General features: G+C 45.3%; 1 protein-coding gene across 2 annotated transcripts in view; it reads right to left on the minus strand.

Annotated features, from left to right (window-relative positions):
* Positions 1 to 3,389: 3,389 nt before the first annotated feature.
* IRAK2 (interleukin 1 receptor associated kinase 2) overlaps positions 3,390 to 24,901 on the minus strand; it is a 58,660-nt gene continuing 37,148 nt past the window's right edge. For both annotated transcript variants that reach the window (XM_027093695.1, XM_027093696.1), the window contains 7 exons: positions 24,430 to 24,544; positions 22,808 to 22,917; positions 20,407 to 20,602; positions 16,973 to 17,035; positions 8,776 to 8,976; positions 5,482 to 5,773; positions 3,390 to 4,525 (listed from right to left, as the gene is read on the minus strand). In XM_027093695.1, the coding sequence (XP_026949496.1) occupies positions 4,413 to 4,525; positions 5,482 to 5,773; positions 8,776 to 8,976; positions 16,973 to 17,035; positions 20,407 to 20,602; positions 22,808 to 22,917; positions 24,430 to 24,544 (1,090 nt within the window). In that variant the 3' untranslated portion in view covers positions 3,390 to 4,412. The remainder of the gene's footprint in view (positions 4,526 to 5,481; positions 5,774 to 8,775; positions 8,977 to 16,972; positions 17,036 to 20,406; positions 20,603 to 22,807; positions 22,918 to 24,429; positions 24,545 to 24,901) is intronic.

Here is a 24,901-nt window from a genome sequence, read left to right on the forward strand (position 1 = left end):
GTCCTGCGCTGAAGGGAGGGCGCTTATTGGTCAAATCGGCAAGGGGCGGGACTCCAAGCAAGACGGAGCTTTCCTTTTGGCCAGGAGGTCTGGAGGCGGGACCCTACGCCTTAAGAAGCTCGTCCATTGGTCGGAAGCTAGCCGGGGCGGAGCCACTCACGTTGGCTCGAAGAGCGCGAAGCTAAGGCCGGGACGCAGTTCCTCAGGCCTGCCGTTGGTGTGGGTAGGGGACAAGGGGAGCCGGGTTCCCTAGGGCTGCTCCCTGCCACTCAGCGCTGTCCCCCTTAGCAGGACGCCTTCAGATCCAGATACGCTCATCGAAACCACACCAGCATCATCACTCCATTTACAGAGACCAAGTGACAAAACACAGAAAATGACAGAATTGGAATTAGAAATTAGAAACTACGGGGGAAAAAATAAAAAAGACTACAAAAAATGTAAAATATCCTTCTGGCAAAAAATATAAAAGTTAAAAACAAGGTACAAACTTGGAAAAACATTTGGAACACGTGGCAAAGGGCTGATGTCCCTACTATATAAAAACTCTGGCAATAAGATATTTCAGTGGGCAAAGGAAATGAACTGATGAACGAAGCAAATCACGAAATTCGTTAGATTTCATTTTAACATATGAAAAAATGGGTCCATTTCAGTCATTTAGAGTACAAATAAAATTATGTTTTCACCCATTAGGTTAGCAAAGATCAAATAGCGTGATAACATGCTTCGTAGTTGAGGATGTGGGGAAACGCACTTCCATACATCACCGTATTGGTGAAACCTCCTTGGAAGGCAGCACCATTGGGAGCAGGAAGAATGGAAACAACCTCAGTACCCAGCAAGTGAAGCTAGTTACCTAAATTACAGAAGGACCATACAATGGAATACCGGGCAAAAAGAATGAAGTGCTCCAAAAGTACTGTTGAGGAAGAATGGCCAAGAAAGATGTGAGAAAACACAGGTTCCAGATTGAATGAAAATACCCTGTGTACAGCAAAAAAATTATAAATGAGAGACGAGTGGAGCCTCGAGATAAAATGTTTTTAAATGTCTGAGAGTAACCACTCTGTATTTGTGTGTTTCTAACTACTTTATTGAGATATAATTTACATACCATAAAGTTCAACGATATATAATTCTATGATTTTTTTTAGTACATTTAGAGTTGTGCAACTATCACCATAATCTAATTTTAGAACTTTTCATCACCCTAAAATCTTGTGATCATTACCACTTCCCCCCCCAAACCACTCCCCCTACACACACACACACACACACACACACACACACACACACACACACACATATCTAATTTCTGTCTCTATGGATTTGCCTGTTCTGGACATTTCACAAAAAACGGAATCATACAATATATGATTGGCTTCTTTTACTTAGCATTATCTTTTCAAGTTTGCCCATGTCGTAGCATGTATCAGTACTTCATTTTTTATGGCTGAATAATAGTACATTGTATGGATATATGACATTCTGTTTTCATCTTTTGATGGACATTTGGGTTGTTTCTACCTTTTGGCTATTATGAATATTGCTGCTATGAACACTGCTGTGTAAGTTTTTGTATGAATATGTTTTCATTTCTCTTAGGTAGATACCTAGAGTGGAATTGCTGGGTCATATGGAAACTATGTTTAACTTTTCCAACTTTTCCAAAGTGGCTGGCCATTTTACAACCCCACCAGCAATGTATGAGGGTTCCAATTTCTCTACAACCCTGCCAGCGCTTGTTTTTTTTTTTGTTTGTTTGTTTTTTTGGTACGCGGGCCTCTCACTGTTGTGGCCTCTCCCGTTGCGGAGCACAGGCTCCGGACGCGCAGGCTCAGCGGCCATAGCTCACGGGCCCAGCCACTCCATGGCATGTGGGATCTTCCCAGACCGGGGCATGAACCCGTGTCCCCTGCATCGGCAGGCGGACTCTCAACCACTGCGCCACCAGGGAAGCCCCAGCGCTTGTTTTTGTCTGTCTTTTCTATTCCAGCCGTCCAAGCAGGTGTGAGTGGTTATTTCATTGTGGTTTCGATTTTTTCTAATACCTAATAAAATTTATTTTAGATACCTGATAGAAATGACAAAACAGATGACAAATGTTTAATTTTTAACATACATGATAAAGTCACTAGAATGCTCTTAGTAGTACCCACATTCAGAGAAATGTTGTTAGTATTGCAATATTTGTCAAAATAAATCTATCTCATTTTAATTGGAATTTCCGGTCATTCTCAGAAATCTCTTTAGAAGATATTTTTCCCCCAGGGGTGTCTCTCTGTATGGTGGTTTTGATTTTCATTTCCCTAATAACTAATGAAGTTGAGCACAAAGATTTTTTAAAAACATTTTTTTTATCATCTCTGGAAGAATCCCCAAACTAGTAACAGCCGTTGCCTCTGAGAAGAAGAAATGAGGGAACTAAGATCCCAGTGGGGAATCCCCCATGTAATCTTTTGTACTGTTTGGGTTTTTTGTTTGTTGCTGTGTGCATCTATTAACTTAAAAAAAGTCAGGCGTTCCCTCTAGGAATTCATGGAAAGACACCTTGGTGCTCATGAACCCCTGGAATTCATATACAGAATTGTGTATGTATGAATTTACAGCTTGCTGGAGGAAGAAGGTCCAAAGCTTTCATAGACTCTCAAAGTGGTTCTCTGACCTCTTCGGAAATTTGTGAAGCCCTGGTCTAGAAATGCAAATCTGTCTGGGTAATATTACCCAATTGGCAACTGTCCTGTATTGCTCAAAACACTTTGGAAACATACTGCTCATAATTTTAAGGTGATTACCACACGCCAGGTCATATTCAGGGCACATAACACGGACTCTGGTTGAATCCTCACAGCCACCAGAGTTTAAGACAAGGGTGGGACTTCCCTGGTGGCACAGTGGTTAAGAATCCACCTGCCAATGCAGGGGACACGGGTTTGATCCGTGGTCCAGAAAGATCCCACATGCCGTGGAGCAACTAAGCCCATGCGCCACAACTACTAAGCCTGCGCTCTAGAGCCTGCAAGTCACAACTACTGAGCCCAAGCACCACAACTACTGAAGCCTGTGTGCAGCAACAAAGACCCAACGCAGCCAAAAATAAATAAATAAATAAAAATAAGGGCTTCCCTGGTGGCTCAGTGGTTAAGAATCCACCTGCCAATGCAGGGGATATGGGTTCGAGCCCTGGTCCGGGAAGATCCCACATGCCGCAGAGCAACTAAGCCCGCGAGCCACAACTACTGAAGCCCGCGCGCCTAGAGCCCGTGCTCCGCAACAAGAAAAGCCACCGCAATGAGAAGCCCGCGCACCTCAACGAAGAGTAGCCGCCACTCACCGCAACTAGAGAAAGCCCACACGCGGCAACGAAGACCCAACACAGCCAAAAATCAATAAATAAAATAAATTTATTAAAAAATAAAAATAAAATAGGACACGCTGAATTTAAAAAGACTTGCAACGTGACTTTTCAGAAATATACCCACTGCAATAAATGTTAGGTACATGACAAAAATAAACGCTTAATGTCTTTTTAAAAATTTATTTAACAAAACAGGACAAGTGCATTTTCAAAGTATTTCTGCAGCCATGTCTCACCCGTTCCTCCCCAACAGCCCAGGGAGGGAGGATGAATGCATGTTACTTACAAGGAAACTGAGGTTCCAGAAATTAAATTAGCAGCAGAATCAAACATGAACCTAGTTCTCCTGGTTCTTTATCTACAGCCATAAATAATACATACTCTCTAAATAAAAACTCTATTTAAAATATTAGCATTAGTGGAATGGGAGGATAAAGGTGCAGAGTGGGCATTAAATAAATATCTGTGGGCTGCAATATTTCTGAAAGAGAAAGCAGAAAACCTCCAGAGCCTTCTGCCAGGTGTCTGGCATCTGTAAAACTTGAGACCTTGACGAGGGAGTGAAGAACCGAAATGGGACACAAGTTGAAAGTCTTTCATGTAAAGGTCATGGAAGTTTGCAGGCGGTTGGTAGCAAATATTACCCAGAGATCTTAGCTTTGGAAAGTTCCATCAGCGCTCAGAATGCTCAATCGGTTGTCAAGGGTGAGAGCCAGGCAATGGCATCTATTGGGGTGGTTATCGTCACATGCTCCACGGAACCACAAAATCGCCCACGTCCTGGGCTCATGTATCAGGGTTTCCCCTTCAGTCTCCTGATAACCCAGAGCTCTGACTGACGAATCTCAGAAAGGAAGAGGACTTCGTGGATTTTTGTGTCTCTGAAAGCTGAGGTCCCGTCTCCCCTAACTCACTCTGGTAGAATGGAAGTGTCTCTGCCGCCACCCAAGGGAAGCTGATGTTTGGTGTTTCCTGGGAGATCTTGATTCTTCCTTAGATCTTTTTCTCGACTGACGTTCATTTTTCCAATGGAGGACGAGGGTTCGAGTCATCAAGGGCCAAAAAGCTCAATGCTATCCAGTTTCTCTTCTTTGTAGAGCCGGATATTCTCCATCAGTTTCTTTTTGGCCTCATTGATCTCAATTTTCCACGAAGTCTCTGTAGCTGACATTCAATGGAAAGTAAAGAACTTGAACAAAAGGTATTTGGAAACAGTTGTTATAATTCTTAGAAAGTCAGACTTGGTCAGAGTTTTTCACTTAAATCGGACTTCTGAATCAGGCCCTGAGTGGAATGAGCATTGTCATTGCTTCTGCCTTTTCAGGGAAGGCCTGTCACCTGCCCCCACCTTTCAGAGAGGAGGGGCTTCCCTGCTTCTCCCCTGGGGGTGGGGGGCAATGTTAGAATGAAGCTTACACTCTCCCTCTCTTCTTCCACTCACCTCCATGTGGGAGGAGGAACAACAGGAAAGGTCAGAGCCTGAGACATTCACAGAGCCACGTTTACCAGGGGATGAGGACGCTGAATTGTAAAGGCCTTCCGAATTTTTATTTCAGAAGGAAACCTGGTGTGTTTGGACCCCAGGGTCAGAAATAGAAGCTATCTTTGGAAGCAGCTGGCAAGGTGTGAAGTGAGGATAGAGAGGCGGCCGGGGACAGACCACAAGGGGCTTTGCTGGTCCCGAGGGAGAGTTTTTACTTGGTCTCTAAGTGCAATGGGGAACCACAGAAGGGCTTTAAACAAGGAGTGACATGAGTTGTTTTTAAAAACCACTCTGGCTGGCCCCTGGATGAAGAACTGGTGAAGGGCCAGAGCAGATCAGGGAGGCCACAGGGAGGCTGTGCGCTCATGCAGCAAGAGGAGAGTAGCTTAGATGAGGGGTAGGGGGACGGGGACGGGCAATGCAGGGAAGCAGATGGAGCGGTCAGTGGACAGGACTGAGTGAGGGACTTGACATCGGGGGCCGGGGGAGAAGGAGGATGACTCTCTTGGCGCGGCCAGCTGGCAGGTGAACAGCTGGATAAGCAAATGAACGCGTGAATGCGGGAGAGAAAGAATAAATGATAGACTGAGTTGGGGACATAAATGAGAGTGTATAAGGACTCAGATCCCACGCTTACCATCCCGGGGAGGTTCTGCACTGGCGCAGGCCTCAGAGGAGGAGTCAGCTTCCACTGCCCCACCAGCCGGCAGCTCGCTTTCTCCATCCGCTGGGCGGGGAGGCGAGTAGGCAGCCCCGGCCCAGGGTGCCTCCCTCATGCAGCAGGAGGCTTCGAAGCTGGAATTGTCCACGTCGTCCGTTTCTTCTGGGGTATTGGAGGAAGAGCCTGTGCGCTCGGAAAGACCACTCCAAGGGAGCGACGTCTCCTGACCTCTCAGCTGCTCTTCCACAGCAGCCACAGAGCCACACACCTTGGGGAAGAGAGAGAGAACGCGCCACAGGCACAGAGATACAGATATTTGTACTTTTGCTGGTTGAGACCCTGGGTCTAGCTGCCCCAGTAATACCTATGCTGCCTGCAGTTTGGTTAAATGAGCAATAAATCATTCATCCTCTCATTCATAGGCTCCCTGCTTCCTTCTCTGTTACGTGGTTACGTGTGTGTCTATGGGTCGAATCTAAAAATTCGAGTTGAGTTTCTATCACTTTCAGCTAGAAATGCCCTAAGTAATATAGATATTGCCCTTGAGGGCTTTTCTGGTTAGGGAGGTTAGTAAAATTAGAGGCAGGCAGGGAAGGAATATTTCTTCTTTACACACACACACACACACACATAAACGGCACACAAACCTACCCTTAGTAAAAATAACAAATTTCATTTGCTCAGTGCCTTGCAGTTTACAAAGCACATTTGACACATAATGTAAATGACTTTTTAGAAATAAAAAATTAAAAGATCAGAGAGGTTAAGTTCCCTGCCTAAGGTCACCCAGTCAGTGAGTGGCAGAGCTGACCACTAAACCCAAGTCTGCTTCTCTTCAAGGCCATGACCCTACTGACCTCTCAACTTCCTAGCTTGGTTGTGAAATACTGCGGACAATGACCATTTTCATTCCTCTTTGTATGTGAAAGTGCCCTATCCCCTTTATTCTACATAGCAAATGCTTCCTCATGCTTCAAGGCCCAGTTCAAATGTCACCTTTTGAGATAAATCTCCACAATATATGCCCAATAAATACTTGCCAAGCTAAAAACTACAAGACTACATAACTAGGTTCTGGCCTAGGTTCTGGCCTATGGGAGAAGAAGTGATATGTGCATTTCCAGGTCACACCCTTACGAGGAAGGGTATATGTTCTCCTTTTTAACCCCCTTTTAGTGGCTGGAATGCAGATGTGATGGCCTGAGCTACAGCAGCCTTTTTGGATTCCGAAGTGGAAGTCACATGATAAGGGTAGCAGAGCAACAATAGAGGAGCCCACATCCCCAATACTGCGGCACTGCGACATCAGCTCTGGACTGCCTACATTCAAACTGTTGAGCTAAACAGAACAAACTTTTATCTCACTTGGAGTCTCCTCATTATAGCAGCTTCTTTGAATGTACTTTAAGTGATACACTGAACAAAAGAGTAAATTGAATGAAGGAATGAAAGAATAAGTGGTTGAGGGAGAGAGATCTTTTTAAAACATAAGTCTGATGATGTCCTGCCCCTGCTTAATACCCCCAGTGACTTCCTCAAAATCCTGACTGTGGCTGCAAAGCCCTCTGTTGTCGGGCTCCTCCTTCCCCAGCAGCCTCATCACAAGCCACTCTGCCCCAGGTACTCTGTGTTCTAGCCACTCTGACCTTATTCCAGGCCCTTGACCTTCTAAGCGCTCTCTCAACTCAGGCTATTTGCATGAATTGTTCCTTCTGCTTCGGTTGCTCTTCATCTGCTTACACATCACTTCCTTGGGAAAGTCCTGGGTGGGGACCCCGTAATATGCTACACCAGCGCTCACCAGATGGTTACTGCACAATGTCTGTGAACCCCAGGAAAGTGGAACTGGGCCCGCCTTGTTCCCCGATATATCCCCGGGGCCCAGCACACCGCTGCTGAATGAGTGACTGAACACTGTGGCACACGGGCAGCTGGAGCACAGCCTAGACTGAGAGCGGTGACTTGGTCTCTAGCTCCTGCCATGTCCTGGTGCAAGAGGGTAGAGCTGGGGCTGAGCCAGGAGTCCAGAGGGCTCTGACAGAAACTCCCTCTGGCCTCATCTCCCCCTCTCTTGGCCTCAACATCTCCATCTGTAAGAGGGGACGGTTGGGCTATAGCAGTGGTGGGTTTTTTTGTTGTTGTTGTTGTTGTTTTGCAGTACGCAGGCCTCTCACTGCTGTGGCCTCTCCCGTTGCGGAGCACAGGCTCCGGATGTGCAGGCTCAGCGGCCATGGCTCACGGGTCCAGCCACTCCACGGCACGTGGGATCTTCCTGAACCAGGGCACGAACCCGTGTCCCCTGCGTCGGCAGGCGGACTCTCAACCACTGCGCCACCAGGGAAGCCCTAACAGTGGTGTTTGAAGATTTTTTTTTTCAGCTGCCAAACCCTTTCCTCAGATAAAATACTGAGAACCCAATACAATTATGAGAAGTGACAGTGGATGTCTGGTTGGAGTCATGGGTGGGGCCTGCAGCCATCCACAGCCCTCTTCCTGCCTCTTCCCAAGGAGCCCCTCTCTGTCAGACACCCCTTGAATCACTCCGTGGGATGATCTCTATGAGCCCTCTCAGGCAGTTATTTTGTACTTAGAAAGGCCTAGTAAAGTTGGTGCCCAAATTTACACCTGTTACCATGGAAACCCCCTCTGCATATCCTGTCCATAGGAAAATGTTTTATCCTCTGTGGTAGTTGATGTCTGCCTAGTCCATGGGTTAAAGAATGATCCCTTTCTCTGGAACCTGGCCCTTCCACCTTCCAGGCTTGACCCCCTGGCCACCGGGTTTATATACCGGACCCCCACCTTACCTGATAGGTCAACAGGTAGACACCTGACCCTAGCTAAGCCAATCAGTTTCTCTCACTAAGAGGTTGGAATTGGGCCGCTCAGTGAAGACAGAACCATGACATGTAAATGAATAATACGGCTGTGTCCCCTGACCAAGAGGATGGAGGGAATGAGAAGGGGCCTACAGAGAGGAGGAGAGATAAAGCCCGTTCAGAGAAAGCAGGCGGACTTCTGTTATATCCGAGGGTGTGGTCCTGGGCACCCTCAGGACCAGACTCCAGCTTGGCTGCTGGGAGCTCCAGCAGATACTGCTGTTTGCAAACAAATATGGCCCTGGTGTATGAAATCACTTCTCGGTAAAGGCGTCGGTAAAGGGATCGTGACAGAGCCCCTGGTAAAGCAGACTCATGCAGCCGGGGAACCGAGGCCCTGCTGACGCAGGACAGGGCTCATCGCTGGGGGAAGGCTGAACGTGAGGCTCACCTCCGCCAGGCTGGCGTTGCGCCTCCGCAGGCAGAGGCAGGCGGCCATGGCCAAGGCCTCGGCACAGGCCTCTGGCAGCCTCCCTGCTCTCTTCTCCAGGTAATTCTGGCAGATCTCCTTGGCCATCGCTTTCTCCACATCTGTCTTACTGGAGCAGAGCCGTGTGGTGCTGCTGGGAATTTCACTGAGGAGTAAATCCTTCTGTGGGAAGAAGAGTGGAAACACCCCCCATGTGAGCTGCAGGGGTGTGGAGTCTAACCACACGTGCCCCACCCGCCTCCAGGATTGCACCAGAGCGGCAAACACTCAGAAAACCAACAGTGTTTTTAAAACTAATTGCAAGGATCCCAGGACCAAGTAAAACGGCAGAACTGGAGAACTGCTAAATTCCCCACACGTACAGGGCATTCCATACCACACTCATAAGCCCCGTCAGGCAGGGGGGTCTTGGGTTGCTTCATCAGGAAAATGGGGATAACAGGACTAACACAAAAATTAAATGACATAGGGCATCTAAAGCATAAAGTGTGATAAAGTGTGATACTTGACACAATCAACATTCAATAGTCTATTAGTGATAATAATTAATAATAATAATAGCTACCATTTATATAGTACTTACTACGTGCTGAGCACTTTACTTACACCAATAATTCATCTTATTAATAACATTTACAGGAAAAATCTCTCATGATACAAAATAAACATTTTAGGATGTAGGATTCTGACCCATGTATATTTAATAGGAGATGTACTATATATAATATTATGTATATTTTTATATTTTAAATTTTGTATTTACATGTTACAATATTTTATGCTACTTAGAAAGCAGAAATCTGAACTATTCCTAAAACAGAAGATATGCTGTATAAATAATAATAAATATATTACTATATAAGTATATTTGTATAGTACAAATTATATATTACATTGCACATGTATATATTTACTTATTTGCAACTTACATAAATATAAACCTACTTATATAAATAGGTTACAAATATATTACTTGTACTGATTAAATATATTAAATATAGGAAATTAATATGTAATATAATTATGTATAATATTGATTGATATAGTATATAGTGCATTAATCTATCATATATTAACATATGAGATGTTAAAAAAATGAAACATTTATATGTATTTTTTAATATTTGTGGTATATTTATGTAAACACTATAATATTTATATATAAATTTTCCATGTATGTTCTACATATATACATATTTATATATAAAATATTGTATACTTTAAACAATATGTTTTAGATATATGTATTTGTAATGATATTTCATAGATATACAGTATTTTATATGGTTACACATATAACTACATAAAACATTTTATATAACTATATATAACATACAATATATAATATATATTTACATATAATATATAATACTTTAAATAACTATATAAAATATTTATACAGAAATATTTCAATGCACTTTATATGTTATATGCTACATGCATTATATAAAAATATTGTGTAATATTTCATGCTATATAAAATGCAAAAATTGAAAATCCATGTTATAAATAATATAAAATATAAATATATATTTAAATATAAATAATATAAACTGTGTGTATATATACATATATAGAATAAATACCAGGGGGCAGGGTGTAAAATTTTAACAGTAGTCATCTCCAAGAATGATTTCTATTTTATTTTCTATATTTTCCTATATTTACTAAATGTTCTACAAGCCTGTTTTGCAGTTATATTTGGAAAAATAAAAGGGTTTATTTTGTGTGTGTTTTTTAATAAATTTACTTATTTTATTTATTTATTTTTGGCTGCGCTGGGTCTTCGTTGCTGTGCGCGGGCTTTCTCTAGTTGTGGCGAGCGGGGGCTTCTATTCCTTGCGTTGCGCGGGCTTCTCATTGTGGTGGCTTCTCTTGTTGCAGAGCACGGGCTCTAGGCGCACGGGTTTCAGTAGTTGGGCTCGCAGGCTCTACAGTGCGGGCTCAGTAGTTGTGGCTCACGGGCTTACTTGCTCCGCGGCATATGAGATCTTCCGGAACCAGGGCTCGAACCCGTGTCCCCTGCATTGGCAGGCGGATTCTTAACCACTGCGCCACCAGGGAAGCCCTGTGTGTTTGTTTTTAACACCAACAGTTCCTGACCTCCTATAATACGTCCCCATCTGTTAACTATGGCCTTCAGAAACCCCAGATTTTGTGACAATCTGGCCCCTGCAGACCTATCCCATCTCCTCTCCTCCCTCTGTCCTTCTAGCTCACTGTACTCAGCCACTCTGTCTCCTCCTTCTATCTTGGAAGCCCCTAAGCTCATCCTGCCTCAGGGCCTTTGCACTTATTCTTCTCTCTGTCTACAATGCCCCTCCCTTGAGCTTTATCATGTCCTGGTCCCTCCCTTCATTTGGGTCTCTGCTCTGATGTTACCTACACCAAGAAGCTTTCCCTGACCTAAAACAGCCCTCCTCCAACTCTTTCACTCTGTCCCCTAACATTACTTCACATTTCTTCATAGCACTTACCACTGGCCTGGAACGACACATATTTTCATTTACTTAAATATCCTTTGTTCTCCTCCCCTAGAATGAAAGCTGCAGGAGCGTAAGAACTTTAACTTTGTATCCCCAACACCAAGAACAGTACCTGGCAGATAGTAAGTTCCTTACAAATGTTTTCACATATTGTACAAGCTAATTTATTTTCTGGTTAAGTTTCTTCCTTTTTGTGTAATTTTATTATTTTTAATAGAAGTGATTCATTAAATGTAAAACTAAATTTTTATTGCTTCATACAGCTTTGTATACAAATAGTTATAATTCAGAGTAAAATATTATCAGAGATTATCAGACATGGGTTGTGATATTTGCTTCAAGAACAAAACAAAATAGTCCCCACTCTGCCTCAGTTTCCCAATTGAGAAAATGGGCTTTCTAAGGATCCGAAAAATACCTAGACACCTGACACCATCAATAACTCAGTACCTGTAGACTGAAAACCTAAAACTGGCAAGGGGTTCATTTTTAAATGCTCTTTTGCACGATTCTTTCATGTGAGCTCTGTCTTTTTAAATGTTTATCTTTTTAAAAAGTGTAATGGTGGGACACCCCTGGTGGCACAGTGGTTAAGAACCCGCCTGCCAATGCAGGGGACACGGGTTCGAGCCCTGGTCCGGGAAGATCCCACATGTCGCGGAGCAACTAAGCCCGTGCGCCACAACTACTGAGCCTGCACTCTAGAGCCCGTGAGCCATAGCTACTGAGCCCACGTGCCACAACTACTGAAGCCCACGCGTCTAGAGCCCGCACTCTGCAACAAGAGAAGCCACCGCAATGAGAAGCCCGGGCACCGCAACTAAGAGGAGCCGCTGCTCGCTGCAACTAGAGAAAACCCACATGCAGCAACGAAGACCCAACGCAGCCAAAAATAAATAAATAAAATTTATTTTTTAAAAAAGTGTAATGGTATTTAAAGTTGACAAATCTGTAAATAAGAATAGAAGCGTATTATTTACGGATATGGAGGTTACCACCACCTGAAACAAATGAGAAACTGTGCATAGTGATTGCCCTGAAAGAACGGTGTAAGAAGATGCTCCCCACTTGACTACCACCCATGAAATCCTGGGTCTCACTCAGTAACCGCCATCACAAGATGCCATCCTCCATCAAGAACACTCGGAGGCAGAGTGATGGGGAACTTAGTAATGGAGGGACTCAGCAACTCCACCTGAACCCTGATGAATCTTAGTACTGAAAGGAGGGCAGTCTGCTGCACTCCTCAGGCTGTGATGCAAAAGGAAGTACACAGAACCACCTAGACTATGATTCTAATCAAGTCTCAAGGGCTGACAACCAGGGCACAGGAAACAGGGGGAACAGAGAAACAAGTTAAGGATACAACAAGATGCAATCAGAAAAATCCAGCACGTGAGTCCCCCACAGAAGCGACCCACTTTATGCAAAAATGCAATGCCAGGCAGAAAGAAGGGGGGAGGGGCGCAGTGAGAGAACCAAAGTCTTCAGAAACATGTCACCTTGCTTGCATCTAGTTTCAAATGAACCAACTTTAAAAAGTAATTTTTGAGACAATTTGGGACATGTAAATATGAAATGGGTATTAAATGATAGTAAGTAATTAAGAAAACTAAATTCTATGGGTGAAATAACAATATCTGGGATTTGCTTGAAAATACACAGACAAAAATGGTTTGGGGGTTGCAAAAGAAATAAGAAAAGCATGATGTTGATAACTGATGGGATGGATGAATGGAGATTCCTTATATTCTTTTCTTGACTTTTGTGTATGTTTGAAATTGTCCATAATAAAAAGGACTTTTTTTTTTTTTTCGGTACGCGGGCCTCTCACTGTTGTGGCCTCTCCCGTTGCGGAGCACAGGCTCCGGACGCACAGGCTCAGCAGCCATGGCTCACGGGCCCAGCCGCTCCGCGGCATGTGGGATCTTCCCGGACCGGGGCATGAACCCGCGTCCCCTGCATCGGCAGGCAGACTCTCAACCACTGCGCCACCAGGGAAGCCCCATAAAAAGGACTTTTTAAGGAAGTGGGCGTCCCTGAGGGCAGGCCAGGGAAAGAGGCCTGGAGTAGTTGCTAGGTGCTGCTACGTTTTCTAAGCCAAGTATGCAGATTACTTGAATAAAACATTTTAATTAAAAAGAAATTAGTCAAAATCAACAGTATTATTAAAAACATTTTTTTGTTGTTGTTAAAAACTAAGATAGAAGCAGTTGAAGTTTTAGGGCAAAAGTTAACCCCTCCCCTTATTTCAACTCTCCAAAGGCAACCCCTGCTAATAGGCTGGATTATATTTTTCTAGAGTTTCTGCTATAAAAGTCCACAGTTATAATCACTTTAGTTATATACAATAATAATGGCAAGCAATCTCCTAAGAGCTACTAAAATAAGCGTAGTAGTAATAATAGCTACCACACAGAGGGCTTACTATGTTCTAGTCACTGTTTTAGGCACTTCACATAGTATTTAATCTTCACTAAACTCTATCAGGTAGGTACTATATTAGCCCCAGATAAATAAGAAAATATAAGATGCAATTTGTAAATTCATTCATCTATTTAGTACCAAAGACGGGATCACACTATATATACTGTTTTGAACTGGCTTTTTTCTCACTTGCAGATATCTCCCTGTCAGAACATATACATCTCTCTTGTTTTGCTTTTTCTAAAATAAGAATGTCTATGTCAGCTTTATTCAGAATTGCCAAAACCGGGAAACAACCCAGATGTCTAGCAACTGGTCAATGGATAAACAAATGGTCGGACGTCCATACAACGGAGTATTCCCCAGCAGTACGAGGAATCAACCACTGATACATACAACATGGATGAATCTCAAAGGCAGCACGCTAAGTGGAAGGAGCGCGAAACGCACAGGCACACGCTCTATGATTCCACTTACATGACGCTCCAGAAGAGGTGGAACGACACAGACAGAAACTAGATCAGGAGTTGCCAGGGCCTGGAAGGGGGGAAAGGGGATTGACTATAAAGGGACGTGAGGGAATTTTCTGGAATGAAATAAATATTCCATATCTTGATTGTGGTGGTGGTCTCCCGACCATCTACATTTGGTCAAAACTCATACCATTTTTTATACCTCAAAAGTGTGAATTACACCTTGACAGAAATAAGTGCATACGTCCACACTGAGATCCCCACACAAAGGTACCAGCAGCTTTATATGTACTGGTCAAACGCTGGAAACACCCTACACGTCGTCAACAGGTGAATGGACAAATGGGGGCACATCCACACACCAGAGCATCATTTGGCATCTAAAGAAATGAACTCCAACACACAAACAGAGCATGGGTGCATCTCACAAAAACTATGCTGAGTGGGAAAGGCCAGACAACAAAAGGGCACACACACTCTCTACGGTTTCCTTTACAGGAAACTCCAGAAAAGAGAAACTTTGGTACAGTTGTACAGTGACAGAAGGCAGACCAATGGCTGCGGGGGACGGCAGGGTGGGGAGGGGTGAGAGGAGGGTGACAACTGAGAAGAGGTAACTTCTGGGGTCGTGGGCATGCTCATTATCTTGATTTGGTGACGATTTCACAGATAAACACAAATGTCAACATTTATCATATTATACACTTTACCCTCATTATAAGTATTTACAAACATACTCATAAAGCTTTTTTTATAAATAACTTCATGGTGTTCCATGGTGTGTATGATCATATCGTCATTTTTTTAACCGCCTCCCAATTGATAGATATTTCACTTGTTAGCAATGCTTCACTACCATAACTGGTGCTACAACGAACATCCTCGTCCCTCTGTCTTTCTTACTTGTATGCGTTTCCCTAGCGTACAAGTGAAATTGCTGCATCAGAGGGTACACACATTTTAAATTTTGATGGAAGCCACCCAATGACCTCCAGAAACACTGCAGCCATGAACACTCCCGAGTGTGGAGGAGAGGCTGGCTCCTCCCACCCTGGACCCACTTGGCCACAGCTTTCATCTCTGACTTGAATTTTAATTTTTTGCACAATGAATTATAAGTACCACAACAAGGGATGATGGGAGACCCTATTTGGGTCCAGAAGAAGAGAAAGAAACTAGATTTAAAAAAAATTATTTCCTCCATGTTTTTAGAAACCATTTACCAAAAAAGCCTTCTGGGAAGTTTCACCTAAGTGTCTTCAAAGGCTCCTTCCCCTGTGACATTCAATCCCTGGGTGAATGTGCTGGGTAATACGTCTGAGGAAAACTGTCGGAATATGAGAAATTGTCCCAAACTGCCCCGAACCACATCTGAGCTGACCAAACCGATCTCTCTGCAGTACCGGGGGCCTAGTGGCCAAAAGGGGCAGAGCTCTGGGAATTCAGCAAAGGGACAGGTCGTGACTGTCCGCGTATAGGGGAGGTCTTCAGCTTCCCACCCCAGGGTGAAGGGGATGCTTTTGGAGCCTAGTCACAAAAAAGCCAGCTGCTCCAACGGCCTCCACATCAAGTCAGAAAAGTGCTCCCCTCTCAAATTAGTGAAGAGGATTAGGGCTTGCACAGGGGTCAGAGCTCTGCAGAAGACATGGGTTCAAATCCCAGCTCCGCCATCTCGCTGGGGGTCATAAGATACATCTCTTCACCTTGGCCTTAGTTTTCTCATATGTAAAATGGGGACGGTAATAATAACGATGATGAATCCGTATGATTGGACTGTCATGAGAATTAAACAGTCAGGAGAGCGCTGGGGTTAAGAACTCAGCATCTGGGCTTCCCTGGCGGCGCAGTGGTTGAGAGTCCGCCTGCCGATGCAGAGGACGCGGGTTCGTGCCCCGGTCCGGGAGGATCCCACATGCCGCGGAGCGGCTGGGCCCGTGAGCCGTGGCCACTGGGCCTGCGCATCCGGAGCCTGTGCTCCGCAACGGGAGAGGCCACAGCAGTGAGAGGCCTGCGTACCGCAAAAAAAAAAAAAAAAAAAAAAAAAGAACTCAGGATCTGCAGTCCAGCAGATGTGACTCAGAATCTCGACTCTGATACTTAGTAAAGCTGAGATCTCAAACAAACCTCAGAGCCTGCTCACCTCATCTGTAGGTGAACATAATGACTTTATCAATCTCATGGGGATTCAGATGACCTAGAAAGGTAATATATGTAAAGTGCCAAACACAGAGTTGGGTATGTTGTTATATTTTTGAAATGACACTATACACACGCACACGTATATTTGAATGACAGTTCTTACGAACCTACAAAATAGAAATTATTGTTTTTATTATCGAAACCTAAAAGGGCTGCAATTAACTTTCACCAATTTAAAGACAAACCCTAGGACTTCCCTGGAGGTCCAGCGGTTAAGACTCTGGGCTTCTGCTGTAGGGGGCATGGGTTCAATCCCCGGTTGGGGAACTAAGATCCCACATGCTGCATGACGTGGCCAAAAAATTTAAAAAATAAAGACAAACGCTATATGATTGCCTGACATGCAGAGAGAAGACATGGATTTCCGCTAAACATTCTAAACTTTCTTATCATGAAAAAGTAATTGTTCCCTGGATGGTGCAGGGGGAAGGTTACAGCTACTTTGCACAAGTACAAATCAAACCCTGGACTGAGGCCTCGTTAGCATCTGTAAAATGGGTGCAGTGGAGGTCCCTGCCCTCCCCACCCCTTGACCCCTCATAGCTGTGAGAAAGAAGTGACTGGTTCCCTTACCAAGTAAACCGGGCTCCGGTTGTCGTCCATCGCGGGGATGCCAGTGAGGACCTCAGCTAACACCTGTGAGAACACGGAGTTAGCACGGTTCACACACACATGCACAAGTTCACCCAGGAGCTTCTGGCCAAGAAAGAAGTTCCTTCTCAGGAACAAATTCTGAGCTCCAGGCCTGGCTCTGGCATCTGCCAGCACAGACACTTGCCCAAAATCTGGAACGTGGGATTATCACTAAACACCTCCTCCAGCTAAACACACCACCCAGCTACTAGGAGAAGGTTTAAGTTAATTGATAGCAAGGTAGGGAGGATGAAAACCAAATGTGTGTGTATTACCATCAGATAGATAGACAAGATACACACACACACACACCTCTCTCTCTATATATACACATATATACAGCTATCTGTATACACACATACATATACATACACACACTATATATACTAAAGATATTTTCATTTAAAACCCATCAGGAACGGTAAGCAGGCACTGCTATGTTAATCTCAAGAAAAGGAGGAATCCATGTGCAGACACCTATTCTAGACAGAAAATCTCGGCAGGATCTATAGCACGTTTCATCCACAGGCCTTTATTTACATTATTTGTTCATTAATACATCCATTTAAGAAAGGAGCACAGCCCTGAGCCAGTGTAAGCCGCCACGAAATTGACAGATTGTGTTTGTATCTTAATAAATGGGAAACCTGCTTTGAACAGAAATTCAGCAGAGATAACAGCACGCTGGCTAAGGGGTCCCTAGTCAGACAGACCTGGGTTCAAATTCTGACTCTGTTCCTTACATGCTTTGGTGATCTTTGGGCAAGAAACTGAAATCTGGGGACTTCCCTGGCAGTCCAGTGGTTTAGACTCAGCGCTTCCACTGCAGGGGGGTGCGGGTTCAATCCCTGGTCAGGGAACTAAGATCCCACACGCCGCATCTGAGCCTGTATCCTTATGTGGTACGTGGTGATCTAGTGGTTGTAAATATGAGGCAGTGGGTACTCCATCTTAGTGTCAAATCTCCCTCCCACAACTTCTCTCAAAGTCAGAATAAGGTCACGTCACTGCCAAGAACTCCTCCACCCAGAAAGGGCCTGCAGGGTTACTAACAGACTGGCACTGGCCAGGAGGGGGCAGCAGAGGGCACCCCTGCAGCTGGCGGAGGAGCCCATGGAAAAGGGACTCCGGCTGGGGTCCTGCCAAGGCAGGAGGGAAGAATAAGAGGAAATAAATAGACAGACATTTCCTCTGCCTCTTCCACATGGCAGGCCCTGTGCCAGGCCTTTTACAGAGGTTACTTAGCGCTCATCAAAAAGAACACTGACCTACTACGGTATAGCACGGAGAACTATATTCAATATTCTGGGATAAACCACAATGGAAAAGAATATAAAAAAGAATGTATATATGTGTATAACTGAGTCACTTGTGCTGTACAGCAGAAATGACCATAACGCTGTAAATCAACTATACGTCAATAAAAAAATAAATTAAGAAAAAAAACACACAGAGAAATGCAGTGTTCCCCACAACAAGAACCAAAGTTCAAAATCGTACCATCCATCAGTGGCAGGGCTGAGAAAAAGACTGAAGGGAGCCAGTAGGCACTCACTGAATGAATGAATGAGTGAATAGGAAAGTCAATTGTTGCATCAGGAGCTGAGTTAAAAAGTCAAGAGTAAACAGAAATCAAGAGTGAGGGTGTGAAGGTAGGAAGAATAACGGTAACCACAATAATAATAATAATGTTGACCTATGCAACATACTCTGCTAACCAGTTTATATATGTTATCTTATTAATCCCCATATGTATGAATACCCCCATTTTCCAGAGGACAAAACTGAGGCCCAGAGTTATAGGTGACACCCTAGGTCACACAGCTGAAAGTAACTGAGCTGGGACTCAATCCCATGCTCTTAAACTCTACCTTATAAGTGCCTGGCAGCCTTGGGCTTCAGTTCCACTGGTTCTTAAAGGAGCAGGAGCTTGGGCTGGCCCTGCTGAGCTTCACTGAGCCCCTCGCAGTGGGGCTGATGGGGGCGAGGAGGGGGAGGAAGGAGGGAATTGGGGGACAAGTAAACCAGAAGGGCCGATGGGCTGGGAGACAGAGGGAAGCAGAATCTGGTATGTGGAGGCTGGGCTGAGGGCAGAAAGTGGCTCAGAGGAAGGGCATTAGTGGGAGAGGTAGATGGACGGACTGTGGTCAAAGAGAGGAAGTATAGAGTTTAAGGCTGGAGAGGAAGAGAGGAGGCACGGTCCAAGGTGCAGCTGTTGGCTTCTGGCAGAGGTCAGCCAGCGACTGTCACTTTTCTCAGCCAGCATTTCCCAGACCGGGATCCACAGGTGTCTGATGCTTAGAGATACTAAGAAAACAAGGTTCCATGGTCAAGGGAATTTGGGAAACATTTTGGGAAGAGGTTGCCATGGAGACCCTTTCAGAAAACAGCTTAGGAGTGAGCAGTGCCAGCAAGTTAGGGTCACTGAAGACCCTCAACAAGTTTATAAGCCAGTCCTGACGGGGGGTGGAGATTGGAAGCCCACCTCCATACCATTGCTGGGTGGTGGTGAATTCACAATTACCAGATTAAAGGCTATTTACCATATGAAAGGCTCTTGTTAATTTTGTGGTAACTTTTTTTTTTTCCTGCTTAACCTTGCTCAACCCAGCATTTCCCAAACCTACTTAAACACATCAAAACCCTTTAAACACATCAAACCTATTGAGATCTCAGGGAATTGGTATTCTTTGGAGACTGCTACACTCAGACCATGAACTCCTGGGGGAGGGATTGTGTTTTAGTTACATTTACATTCCAAGTGCCTGACACACAGTACTGAAGGACAGCAGCAGTGGTGACAAGGACAGAGGTTGGATGGGTAGATAGATACTGAATGGATGGGTGGCTGTTGCCGATGAATGGTTGGATAACAACTGGACTGATGGACGGATGGACAGATGGACAAAACAGATGGATGAACAAACAAGAACAAACAGACAACTGGATAGATAATTAGACGGCTGGCTGGGTGCGAATCAGGGAAGTCAGGAGGTACCTTTAGCCTATTGGAATCTGGACACTCATGGGGCGGGGGCCTTTACTTCAAGGGTTGGCAAACTTTTTCTGTAACAGGCTAGATCGTAAATATTGTAGGTTTTGTGAGCCACAAACAATCTCTGTCACATCTTCCTTTATTATGATTGTTGTTGTTGCTGTTATTATTCAATCTTTTATAAATGTAAAAACTAGTCTTAATTATAGGCCATAGAAAATAGGCCATTGGACTGGTTCTGACCTGTGTGCCATAGTTTGCCAACCCCTGCTGTACTTGGTGGAACATTTCTAAGAGCCTCTATTATGTGCTTACAAAGGAGCCATGGGAAGGACAAATGTGTACAGGCCCAGATCTGAGCAGAGAAGGAAGCTCTTACTATTCCACAGCCGAATGTGTCCACTCGCTTTGTCAGCTGCCCCACCCTGATGAAATCTTCTGGAAGGTATGCAGTGGAGGCCTGGAAAAGGCGGGTCTTCACCGTGGTGTATTTTGACTTTTTGTTGACAGGACACCAGTGAGCCATCGAATGAGCCAGCTTGGGGGTGAAGTTTTGGTCCAGCAAGACATTGGAGCTGTGGGAAAGAAGGCAGAGAGAACCCTCTTGTTTTGAGGTAGACAAGAAGAGGTTGCCATGGAAACCCTTTCGGAAAACAGCTTAGGAGTGAGCAGTGCCAGCAAGTTAGGGTCACTGAAGACCCTCAACAAGTTTATAAGCCAGTCCTGACGGGGGGTGGGGATTGGGAGCCCACCTCCACCAGCAAATGGGGATGGAGCTAAGATTAGTCCTGCTGTCCCAGAAATGGCATTTGGTGGCCAGACAGGTGCAGCCATCCTGATCCCCACGGATGTCAGCCCGGATCAACCTCAGCCTGCCAAGCCCAGAGGCTGTGCCGCCTCCATCTCTTCAGAAGCTGCTCCAACCCCCAGCTCCGGCCCAGCTGACTCACGTCTAAATGCCAGCATCCTTTGGGACTGAACCTGCCCAGATCACGGGGAATAAGAAGAGCAATAAAAATATTCTTGGAGGGCTTCCCTGGTGGCGCAGCGGTTGAGAGTCCGCCTGCCAATGCAGGGGACGCGGGTTCGTGCCCCGGTCCGGGAAGATCCCACATGCCGCGGAGCGGCTGGGCCCGTGAGCCATGGCCGCTGAGCCTGCGCGTCCGGAGCCTGTGAGGAGAGGCCCGCGTACAGAGAAAAAAAAAAAAAATTCTTGGACCGTGGGAATGAACACTCTTAGAAAGTACTCCAGAGGAAAAATTTAAAATTTTTAAAAACTAAGCTTCAAGTATAGAAATATTCAAACTAACCCCAAATGGTTTTTAAAAAGTAGACACAGAGAGCAGTTCTCCTAGGTTCCCTTACCCTGCTGCTCTCCGCTCAAGCGCCCCCTTTCAATAAAGCCTTTGGTTTTGTCATAAAAAGTAGACGCCGATTCCAATATCCACTATTAGGAGTTTTTATGTAAATTATGGGCAAATACCTTCAATGAAAGACTAAGAAGTCATGAAAAATGATGACAGGCAATGTGGGGAAATGTTTACCATGTTTAACTCATGGGGAAAAAGAGAATATGAATTGGTAAACGGGTAACGGTGCTATCTTAGGGCTGAGATGTCTGTGTGGGCAGGGGTGGGAAAAAACCCAGAAAAGTGGCGGCCAGCTGGTGAGTGAGGGCAGCAGGGCCAGGATGACCACCTGCCCTTTCATTTCCTTTCTTGCTATTACAATTGTTTGTGCAATCAAATAAAAATCAGGGGGGAGAAAAGAGGAAAGGGCTTCCACTTGCCAAATGGGGAGAGAACTCTGAGGAAGTATGAATTCTATGGTTTCGAGTTCAGTTTTGCCAGATCTTCTGGTATCTTCTGGAATCCCTCTCCGTGCTTCCAGTCTTGGGAGCACGTTACTGATATGCTGGGGTACACACCTAACTTGCATCACAGTATCTGTGACAACAGATGCACAAGCAAGAACGGGTCTCCAGGACTTCCCTGGTGGCGCAGTGGTTAAGAATCCGCCTGCCAATGCAGGGGACATGGGTTCGAGCCCTGGTCTGGGAAGATCCCACATGCCGCGGAGCAACTAAGCCCGTGTGCCACAACTACCGAGCCTGCGCTCTAGAGCCCGCGAGCGACAACTACTGAGCCCACGAGCCACAACTGCTGAGCCTGCATGCCACAACTACTGAGCCCCTGTGCCACAACTACTGAAGTCCTCGCTCCTAGAGCCCGTGCTCCACAACAAGAGAAGCCACCACCACGAGAAGCCCGCGCACCACAACGAAGAGTAGCCCCCGCTCGCCGCAACTAGAGAAAGCCCGCGTGCAGCAACGAAGACCCAACGCAGCCAAAAGTTAATTAATTAATTTAAAAAAAAAAAAAGAACGGGTCTCCGCAAAGAGCCTGAGCAAGGAGCTCCAAAGCCCAGGGAGCCTGGCAGACATGGCCCACAGCTTAAGGACCTCATCCAGACCAGCTGCTGGAGGGGAAGTGAAATACAGCAGGGGAGTGGAGGGCTTGTTGGGGAAATACCAACAAGCTTTTGGGGGAAATACTTTTGTTAGGGAAAGACAAACGTGGAGACAGGCAGTTCATGCTGACAGCAATCAGGGACAGAGTACAACCCAGAAACACTGATGTTCGAGGGTATAACAAAGAAAGAAGAGCCCCAAGAGAGGCAAAGAAGGGAGAGAAAGTGAAAGAGAAGAGAGACAGAGGGAGAGGAATGGGACCCAGGAGTGTGCGACATCTCATCCCTGTAGCCCAGCCCACCTCTCTCACCTCTTGACGTTGCCATGGATGATCTCCAGGCCATGCAGATGCTCCACGGCATGAAGCAGCCCTGAGCAGATGACGACACGCTGGGGCCAGGGGAGCGGGTCCGAGCCACCCTAAGAGAAAGAAAAGGAGGAGAAAACAGTCACACATATGCCTTTGTAAAGTCCCAGTGGCAGGGTCCTGGGCTCCTGTCTCTCCTCCAGCCCTCATGTCCTCTGCAACAGGGCTCGGCCAGCATGGTTTACTGGCAGGGTACCGGTTTTGACATCAGACACATCTAGGTATAAATCCCAGCTCAGACATGAACTAGCTGTGTGACTTTGGAAAAGACACTCAACGTCTCTGAGCCTCTGCTTCATCAGATATAAAATAGAAACGTTAATCCCTATGCTTTAGGGTTGTTGTAAGGATTCAAAGGAGTGAATGGTATGCCCCTAGCATAGTGCCTGTTACACAGTGGGTGCTCAAAAAACAGAAGTTATTTTTATCATGACTATCATGTGGCAGCTCTGGAATTCTTCTCTAGGAGGGGCTGGTTGGGAGAGGAGCTAGGGAGCTTGTGTTGGCACACCAAGCACATGGGCTGATTTTGTAAGTATTTGGGGAGATCTCACAAGAGCTGCTGGCGATTATCGGTGGTCTAAAGCCCCCTACCTGCCACTGAATGTCCAAGCAAAATCACCTCTTATGTTTTAGGTCGTCTCTTAGGTCCCACATCCTCTAAGAACTGGCCTTGCTAATGGATTTCTTCTAAAAAACTCTGGAATCTGGAGCCACACAAACCCAGTTTAAACTCTAGCCCTGATACGTGTCAGCTGTGTTCCTTTGGGTAAGTCACTTTGCCTCTCTGTGCCAGAGACTCCTCTTTTTGAAAATGGGGGAAACCTCCAGGGCTGTGGCAAGGTCCGAAGGAGATGTGTAAAGCCATTACCAAGGTGTCTTGCACACAGTGAGAGTTCAGCAAAGCTACCAATCATTATTACACCATGAATAACTGCTTCATCTGGTCCCTGACAGGGAAGCAATAATTCTGTTGCAGAATGACTTTTTACCCTCTGTTTGAGGATTTTATGGGAAGGAGGCTTGTCTTAAAAATGGTAATTTTAATGGATACAGCAGTCACATAGTATGACCTGCAAAAGGTCAAAAGGGTGTGGAGTAAAGTTTCTCTTCCAACCTATGCTCCATCTACATAGTTCTCCCCAGAGGCAGTCAAGGCACCAGTTTCTTGTATCTTTTCTGAAATATTCCATAAATTCACGAGCAAATAGGAATTAACTAGAATAGCATTTTTTAATAAAAATTTGCCTCCAATTTCCATACTCAGTTAATTCGTCTTCTTGTCCTATTGCATTGGCTAGCACCTTCAGAACAATGTTGAATAATATAGCACTATGGGGTACCTTTGTCTTGCTCTTGACTTAAATGCCTCTTGTCAAAAAACATTTTAAATAGGTTTTTACCTGAAGATGTTTAGCCAGATCTTATCTATCTTGGCCCACCTCCTCTTCCCGAAGGGTCTCTCAAAGGCCCCTTTCCCCTCTGGACTCCTAAAAGTCCTTAACCCTGATTCTCCAACTGGGTACTGCCTAATCCTGTTCTTTGACCATGACCGAGCCCCTTACCTGACCCTGGAGTCTGTCCTGTAAAGAACCATTTGCCATGTATGGGTAGATCAAGCTGTAAAACTGTTCTCCAGTGCAGAGGCCCAGCAGAGGTAAGACATTGGGGTGGCAGCATCTGAAATCAGACATCAGTACAGGGATGAGGAGTCAGACGGAAAGAATAATCAAAGACTGCTCCATTTCCTACCTCCTAAACCTCTTCTGCCCTCTCCACCCCCTGAGGCCACCAGTAACCTCCCAGGTACTAAATGCTCTAAACCCTGAGAGCCCAGCAACAGGGTAGAGATGACAACTGCATGCCCTCAAGGAGCTTAAAATCAAGCAACTCAAAGTACATGACACCTAACCACCCGTCTTCCAGAAACAGAGGCTTAGAGGTTAAGGAACTTGCCCAAGGTCACAACTAGCAGACACTGAAGCCAGGACCAGATAGCAGGTCTGTTTGACTCCGAGGATTCGGGCTCTTCCCCGA

The sequence above is a fragment of the Aethalodelphis obliquidens genome, unplaced genomic scaffold (genome assembly GCF_003676395.1).
Source record: "Aethalodelphis obliquidens isolate GAN/ISIS:26980383/991018 unplaced genomic scaffold, ASM367639v1 scaffold86, whole genome shotgun sequence".
In the NCBI taxonomy this organism is placed as follows: Eukaryota; Metazoa; Chordata; class Mammalia; order Artiodactyla; family Delphinidae; genus Aethalodelphis; species Aethalodelphis obliquidens.